The 8,730-nt window shown below is 40.9% G+C and overlaps 1 protein-coding gene across 1 annotated transcript in view; it reads right to left on the bottom strand.

Annotated features, from left to right (window-relative positions):
• Positions 1–4,646: 4,646 nt before the first annotated feature.
• The window catches only part of LOC101861170, a gene marked incomplete in the record, with an annotated part of 15,272 nt that continues 11,188 nt past the window's right edge, over positions 4,647–8,730 (bottom strand). Inside the window, 1 exon segment of the mRNA XM_013089953.1 lies at positions 4,647–5,471. Within this exon segment, the coding sequence (XP_012945407.1) occupies positions 5,283–5,471 (189 nt within the window).

The raw sequence follows: 8,730 nt of genomic DNA, 5'->3' as shown, positions 1-8,730 counted from the left end.
TTATTATTATTACTATTATTAGAGAGAAAGAGAGCGACAGAGTGAGTGAGTGTGTATAAGTGTTTGTGTGTGTGCGCTCCTGTGTGTATATGTGTGTGTATGTGGGTATGTGTGTGTGTGTGCGAGCGCACGCGCATGCAGTGTGTACTGTGTATAATATGCTTGTATGTGTACGCTTCTGCGTTTATCTCTTAAGACACAAGGGTTGCGACGAATTTACAACCGGCACTTAATTGTCTATAAAATATTATTACAATCCATTATGCCAGTTATGCGCCTTTTTTCTCTGCTTGGCTGTTTATGTGCCGCAGAGCTGCACGGGAGGGATATAGGGGGTGGTGGAGGGGGGGGGGAGGGCTCTAAAGGTGTAGACTTGTAAATGTTACGGGGTTCGCCTCACATTAAATAGGTATCGGGTTCGAAACTCGACAGCGACGGAAAATTGTATTCTCTAAGATTTTCTCCTTAAAACCTCCTTTCCTGCTCTCTTACTGTCGTCTGTTTTTGTCTTCGGTTTCTGCACTCTCCCCTCCCCACCCCCACCCTCATTGCCCCTTCCTCTGGGCTCCTGACGCTTTCTGCAGTCTTTCTACTGCTACTCCTTGGTTCTTCCTTCTACTGTTTTTCAGCCACAACCCTGCTCTTAGGGTAGGTAAGTACCAATACCTAGCCTTCTTGGATAAGGGCGAAAAATCTTGGAGGTCCCATGTGCAAGTTGCCCACCTTAAAGATCGCTTGGTGATTCTAAAATCGATAGAGTAGGCTTCGGCTGTCACGCGGGTAAACTGCAAGATTACATACTTTCAAACTGAAAATGCTCTTAATGCGCCCCGCGTGTTCATATGACCTTATGCAGTTGCGAGCGCCGTAAAATACTTTTTTTTTAAAAAGAGACTGCAGGTGTCTGTGACATACTTGTTCAGCTATTCCCAGCCGCTCGCTCAGGAGACGTGAGTTCGAGTGAGGACGTCTATTTAGTCTTGTACGTCCGTCTTCCTGGTCGGGTGGTATATCACATGCAACTCGTGTTACTACGGACAGATACGGCCAAAATAGTGTGTGTTTCTTAAGTGATTTATAAATGTGTTGTTGTGAGCGTGAAATACAATAACTCTAACCGCACGTGAAATACAGAAACTCTAACCGATTGCACGTACTCAAAAAAGGCTACTGGTCGCGAAAACTGGGAACGGATGGGATTTTTGTGTGTGTGTGTGATTTTGTTTATGTTTTTGTTTTAAGGTGTGATAACTTGACTCATGGATGGCACCTAGGAAGAAGGGAAAATGTGAGGTAGCGTGGTAGAATCAGGCTGTCGTCAATTTTTGGCCATGTAGAGTTATTGGTATCATCTTAAAACTTGTTCAATTGTCTTTATTTGGATTTTTAAAAAATATCCATTTATCTTAAATACAAGTTGAGATAATTGAGAATGAAGGAAGTGGGGGGTCACCTGTTTTCAAAGGTAAAATTAGTGAGAAAATGGCCGCCAAAGATTAGTTATTTCCTTAGGTTAAGAGTTCGTGGTAACTGAAAATTTACATCTTTTTTGTGTCTTTAATCAACGTTTTTCAGAAAAATCCACACAGAAATGAGTTCTTTAATGGACATGAAAGGTGCTGAGCCAAAAATAAAAAATTTGATAAAAATTCACAAACCTGTGGAAAAATGCAAGTTTCATCACTTTGATTATTTTGACGAGAGCCTGCTTCCACCATGCTGCCTCACATATCCTCGTATTGTACCAAATCTTCATTCTTTTCTTTAAATTTTCTTGGATAATACTTGCTTGCTGCGTGAAACCTATCTTTCTACTACGTTGAAAATGCTGACATATACATATTTACAAACTACTCTTACTGTAATTACTGTAGTACAGTATAGCCTACGACTTGTTTGTCGTAGTAAGGAACAGTACTTTGGAGAATGACATAATGTGATCATGTTGTTGTTTTCAAGTTTTTATTCCAGGAAACTTGAGACTTCTTCTAAGGTTGTGACCATGCACTTTTGTAAAAGGTACAACATTCGGGAAAACCACCTCTTGAAGACGTGACTGGTGAAAGATGAAGGAAAGACAATCCTTCGGTGAAATGTGAAAGAATTGAGAAACTAGATGAGGAGGGGCGACTTTATAATGGTAGGGAGGGATTGGGGGAGGGGGGGGTACAATAAGAAAAAGGATAAAACAATTTCAGTAAAGAATAAGTCAAAGTGGGGGGAGAGAAGCGATAAAACAATGGATGATACGGGAGACAAAGAGCGTGTAAGAGTTAGAATGATGGAGCGAAGGAGAGGACAATTCGGTATCGTGAAGAAGAGAGTGAGAGAAGGAAAAAATAATAATGCACGATATGAGAAAGAAAGAGGATGTGTAAAAGTAAAAGACAGGGGAAAGGAGAAAACAATTTTAGTCTGGAGAGTGAGAAAAGAGAAAGATAAACTAATGAACGATAAGGTAGAAAAGGAAAGTGGGAGAGAAGGAGAGCAGAACGAAAAGAGAAACATAAGACTTATTATAATTACGCCAAAGTTCCACTCGCGCGCTCATATGACCTTAGCAGTTGCGAGCGCCGTAAAACCTTATACTATACTACTAAAAAGTTCCACTCGTAAGTACACCGACAACGACAGAGGAAGAAGACAGAACAGGAAAACGGGAGAGAAAGAGAAAGAGGGTGCACAAAGAGGAGAAGAATACGACGATGAGAGAAGACAGAGGAAAAGAAGGCGAAAAGGAAAGAAAACAAAATTCAGAGAAGGAGAGAAATTGAGAAGACAGGGAAGAAAAAAGATGCACTGTTGATTCCGAACTTGATCAACACGCATTTGGGTTGGAATCCGAGAAGAGTCCCATATGTGAGGCAGTGCGGTGGAATCAGGCTCTCGTCAAAATAATCAAAATGAAGAAACCTGCATTTTTCCGCAGGTTTTTGAATTTTTATCAAATTTTTGTTTTTTGGCTCTACACTTTTCATGCCCACTAAAGAACTCATTTCTGTGTATATTTTTCTGAAAAACGTTGACTAAAGACCTAAAAAATGCAAATTTTCAGTTACCACGAACTTTAAAGCTAAAGAAATAACTAATCTTTGGCCACCATTTTCTCCCAAATTTTGTCTCTGAAAATAGATGACCCCCTACCTCCTTCATTCACAAATATCTTGACTTGTATTCAAGATAAATGGGTATTTTTTCTTACAAATAAAGACAAATGAACAAGCTTTAAGATGATACCAATAACTCTACATGCCCCAAAATTGACGAGAGCCTGATTCCACCACGCTACCTCACATATTGTTCTCATTCTATACGGCATAGATCTAGTATTGTTCTTCACCCTATGTTCCGACAGAGAATTTGGAGCTCGTTGTTCAAAGTAACCTGAAGATTTGTCAGACAAGGAGTGTGTCCATTCAGCCCTTTGCTTCCCTAGAATTACAAAGGTCTCTCTGCACAGTACCTAGTATTGAGAAGTTTGACGAAATAAATGTTGAGTTTTACAACTTGGATACCAGAACTTCCCCCAATGTGTCCTTTGTGTGACTATGCATATGAGACAGTGGAACATCACCTTTTCCACTGTACAGCCCTAAATGACATCAGAGCTACCCTTCTCCCTCCGAGACGTACTTCGACAAGACACACTACGGAACATTACAGCAACTGCAGCAAACCTGCACTTATCACTACATGGCATTGGACAGAAGGGCGAGAACCCAGATGTTGCTGGATCGATAATAACAACAATAACAACAACAACAACTTGGATAAGCTTTTTCGAATGCATTTGTTTGAAAATAATCTTACGATTCCGATAGAACAGATAGAACATTTGGATTCTGACCTCATGGTTTTAGTAATTCAAAATGGCCAAAAATGTCAGATAGAACTTTGTAATTCTAAGCTACGAATTGTCATCATCTCACATCATCACTCAATACCACCATCATATGTATAATCACCAATGCTCTCAGATCCTTGACATACATCTTTACCCCCTGAATCTCTATCTTTAACAGTTACATGTTATAATAATTATGTCCGTAATACGCTGTTGTACACTAACATGCGCACCTCTTTCTACAAATCAGATGGCACCAATATAAAAGAAATTTGCCAAGGGATAAAAAATCTAAAAAGAAACCTCTACGGTTATTAATGCGTTACGCCAGTATTGGCATAATTCTGATCTTTTGAGAAGAGGGACACTTCCGCCTTGTCCGTTGGGTCAACATTAAGAACGAGAAAGTGTGCCAATACTGTAGAGATTAAAAAGTGAATAAATTATATATTAAAAACAAGAAAGTGTGCCAATACTGTAGAGATTAAAAAGTGAATAAATTATATATTAAGGAGGAGTAAGTGTGCCAGTACTATATATTATAAAGTGAATAAATGATTGTATTAAGAACGAGTATGCGTGTCAATACTATAGACTAAAAGTGAATAAATGATATACACTTAGAAAGTTAGAACGAGTATATGTATCAATAATATACATGTAGATTTAAAAGGGTAAATAAATTATTTCCTTCTAAACGACCAGTGTCTGTGAGATAGGGGAAAGACTGAATAGAACAAGGAAAGACTGAATAGAACAATGAACAAATCTTATGGTAAAAATCAAAGGAGTCAAGAATTGATTATACTAATTTTCAGACACTTTTATTGTGCATGAAATTCGTGGCATTGTGCATAACTTGTATCAAACTGTGTTCCTCGAGACAGCAGCACCCCCAGCCATCTCCCGTCTGGATGGTAATGAAGAAATACTGAAATAACTCAACAAACCAACAAAGAACGGTGGGAACGGATGTCCCCCATTTTTTGTCTCATCATAAACACACAGTCTTCACGACACCAGCTTGTATTTCCTTTAGGAGTTAAGAAAACAATCACGAAGTCACAGAATGTATCATCAGAAAACAAAGTAATACAGAACAATAATTAATATGAGAAAGGATCCGTCAGAAACAAAACTTAAAAAGTTATACCAATGATTTTTCCAAAAAATAAAGCTTTCATCCGAAAACGAGGAGAATTAATAAAGGGGTTCCATTATTTGAAAAATAAAAAATATTTCCCAAAAAATCAAGTGCTTTTTAAATCGCATCATAACATGAGAAGCTTATCTCCTCCCTCCCCCTCCCCCTTTTTTTTAAACAAAAGAATTCACATTCTTTATTTTTTTTAAAAACGAAACGTCCTCTCCACACTTTCACCATCCCAACAGCGGAAAACCAGAAGTACGTCTCACTTCCGCAGACAGACGAAGAGCTTCATTTCTTGTAGGAGTCCCTCACGGTGCCGGCGGGCGTCCACAGGTGGCGCTGGTACTCCTCGAACAACGGCATGTTCTTCCACGAGTACGTGTTCTTGTCCACGTAGTTCTCGTTCTTGTACCACTTGCCGGACTTTTGCAGGCTGGACTCTGTGTGCCGGCCGACCCTCAGGACGATGCCCTTTACCTTTTCAGGGGGGAGTGGTGAAATGGTATAGATTTAACGTCCTTATCAACACTGATAGGTTATTTAAGAAGAGGGACCTCCGAGTTGAACGTCAATCTCCGAAAGGACCGAGTCAAGAGGGAAACTCGTGTAAAGTCCCTTTCCCAAGGACGCAGCAACGTCGGACAGAGCTGAAGCTTGAACCACCGAACCCGCAATTTCACGATTCCGAGCCCGGTAGCCTGACCACTAGGCTATCGACGCCACTTTTCAGGGGGGGGGGGGGGGGGGAATTAATTATCCGTGGAATTGGGCTTGCTTAGCAGAGTTAAGAGAAGCACATGGACACAACATCAGTTGGATGCCCTAGACTTACAAAGTTCTATCTGCTCAGTACTTAGTTTAGGAAATTTGACGTCAAACTTTTTGAGTTCCACAACATGTCAAGGTTTTCCCGAAAGCAGTTCTTTGACTGTCTTGATAACGACTCCGAATAATCTTACGATTTTTGATATAGCAAATAGAACATAGTAAACTGGTTTCTGACCCCGTGGTCCCAGTGACTCAAAATGGCCAAAAATATCAGATAAAACTTTGTAATTCTGAGGCAACGAGTTAATTGATTTTTGATAAAAGCAAGACTTATCGAAACAAGAACAATGAACAATGGAATATAAAGAAGTAGGACCTTAAAGTGACATCCCCCCCCCCAAAAAAAAAACACCTGCCAGTAGAGGTAGGTTTGAGTTGAGTGATATAAATATTATTGTAAAAGTCTGAGTTTGCTTCTCTCATAGGGTTGCCTATTCTACTCAGTAACTAGAATCTCTATCTTTCCGCTGGTATGTTGTATACTACTCCATCTTGGTTTGGCCTGATGCTGACACGTTTCTATTTAAGAAGTTTTTTTACCGTCTAGTGATCAGTATAAGGCTACTGTCAGAATAAACATCAATGTTTCTTGCTTTTTCGAGTTTGTACCTATATAACGACAAATGCAGTTTTTGGGACACCTGAATAGACATAAGGGTCTTGAACATCTAGCTCTCACTGGCAAAATTGAGGGCAAGCGAGGTAGGGGTAGGCCCAGAACAACATACTTAGGGAACCTAAATAAATGGGTAACAGGGAAAGATCAGGGAAACGTAGCTTTTCTGAGAGAATCCAAGCAACGGAATGAATGGAAAATCTTGATCGCCGACGTCTGTCGCAGATCTGGCACTGGATGATGATGATAATCTATATAACTCTGAAAGTCTTGTAATTAGATTCCTTCATGTGATTGAATGATGCATCTGGTGTGATATGCACAATTTGTCAGTCTTACTTTTCTTGTCATATTAAATTTTAATGACAGTAATATACAATTTTTACGGTCCTGTACAGACAAGAAAAGTTTCCCTCTGGGACAACAAAGTATTACCTTGTCTTATCACATCTTATCTAATCTTATCTTATCTTGTTTGTTTGTTTGTTTAGTACAGGGTTTTACGGCGCTCGCAACTGCATAAGGTCATATGAGCGCGCGGGACACACCTAATACTTTTTCGTTGGTAGGAAATTTTGAATTTTGCCCGGGTGGCGGCCGAAGCCTACTCTTATCGATTTTAGACCACCAAGGGATCTTTAACGTGCGCAACTTGCACACGGGCCCTCCGAGATTTTTCGCCCTTGTCCGAGAAGGCTAGGTGTAGATCTTTCCTACCAGAAGATCAGGGGTGTGGCAGAAAGACAGCAGTTAGGAGGAGCCAGGGAGTAGCAGTAGAAAGGCTGCAGAAAGAGTCAGGAGCCCAGAGGAGGGGGCAAAGGGGGTGAGGGGGTGGGGGCAGAAAGTGGAAATGAAAGCAGACAACAGAACATTATTAGAGATCAGGAAAGGATGTGAAAGGAGACAATTTTAGATAAGAAAATTTTTTGGTCGCTACCCGGAATCGAACCCGGGACCTTTGAATGAGAGGCCAACACCTTAACCTCTAAGCCACGAGAGCCCCCTTATCTTATCTCATTTGATCTTATCTTATCTCATCTTATCTCATCTTATCTTATCTTAAACTCCAGTAACTGCCAAAGTGTCACGCCCTCAGCAACACTATTTAGATTTTTAAGAAGGTGGGCTACTTTAACTTTGTTTGACTGCAGGTTCCGAGACGCAGTGGGTCACAACATCCCAGCAGACGGACGGAGGTACAAAAGAATATAATATAATAATAATGATTGCATTTATATAGCGCTTATCCATGCTCAAGAGCATGCTCTATGCGCTTTACAACTATTATTACCCCAGCAGGCCCTCTGAAAACACTCAAAAACATTCTCGGCTTCCTCAGAGGCATACAGTGCAAGCTGCGGATTTCATGCGCTCAAACACTATCAAATTGACAAGATCGTTCACTGTCTATAGCCGGGTACCCATTTCCACCTGGGTGAAGTGAGGAAAATTTGTGCAAAGTGCCCTTCCCAAGAACGCAACGCCAGGCCCCTGACGGGATTCGAACCCGCGACCTTACGGTTGCGAGTCCGAGAGCCTAACCACTAGGCCACCGACGCCACAGAAGAATATCCCTACTCGAAAGTCGAACTCACGCCTTCAGTGGGCACCAGCAACTATAAACTACACCACTAACGCCGGCGGAGTTACGTAGGCCTAAACTACACTGCCCTAAGCTGAAAAAACGCCTTGTTAAAATTCACAGCAGTTTCGAGATAAAGAGGCTTTTTGATAGCGTATTCATTTAAAAGAGGCGTTCTTTTGAATTCTAATTTTTTCAAAAACTAATCACATCAGTTTCACTTTGAATTGTTTCACAACAAGTAGGGTAACTGATCAGGTTTTCGATTTAGCAAATAATAAAAAATAATTTAAAAAATTGGCTCCAAAAGTGGAAATGGGCGTTTTGTCATTTTGTACAGTAAACGTGGGCGGGCGGGTTAGATTCGTGTTCTGACTGTAAAGTTCCCTCCCCTTTCGTATGTGCTATTTTTATTCCTGACATTTCAAGTGACGTCTGCTTTTTGGGGGCTCATGTGCTGACGCAGTGATGCAGCTTTCACATTTCTCCCGCCACCCATACCTCCCTTCCCGCCAAGCCCATACCCCATTTTCTCCATTTTCTTTTCTCACTTTTTCCGTTCAAGACATCTCCTGCCACCTAATTTTTTTAAAACCACGTTTCTCCCTTCCCTCCCCTTCTTCTTTCTTTCACTTACGCCACCCCGACCTCCCTTTCTCTTGCTCAACCCTAACCTTTTTTTCCAGTTCCCACTGCCCCCATCTACCCCC

The sequence above is a fragment of the Aplysia californica genome, unplaced genomic scaffold (assembly GCF_000002075.1).
Source record: "Aplysia californica isolate F4 #8 unplaced genomic scaffold, AplCal3.0 scaffold01089, whole genome shotgun sequence".
In the NCBI taxonomy this organism is placed as follows: domain Eukaryota; kingdom Metazoa; phylum Mollusca; class Gastropoda; order Aplysiida; family Aplysiidae; genus Aplysia; species Aplysia californica.
The sequence above is the reverse complement of the archived record's forward strand: the minus strand, read 5'-3'. Positions and strand labels throughout refer to the sequence as shown.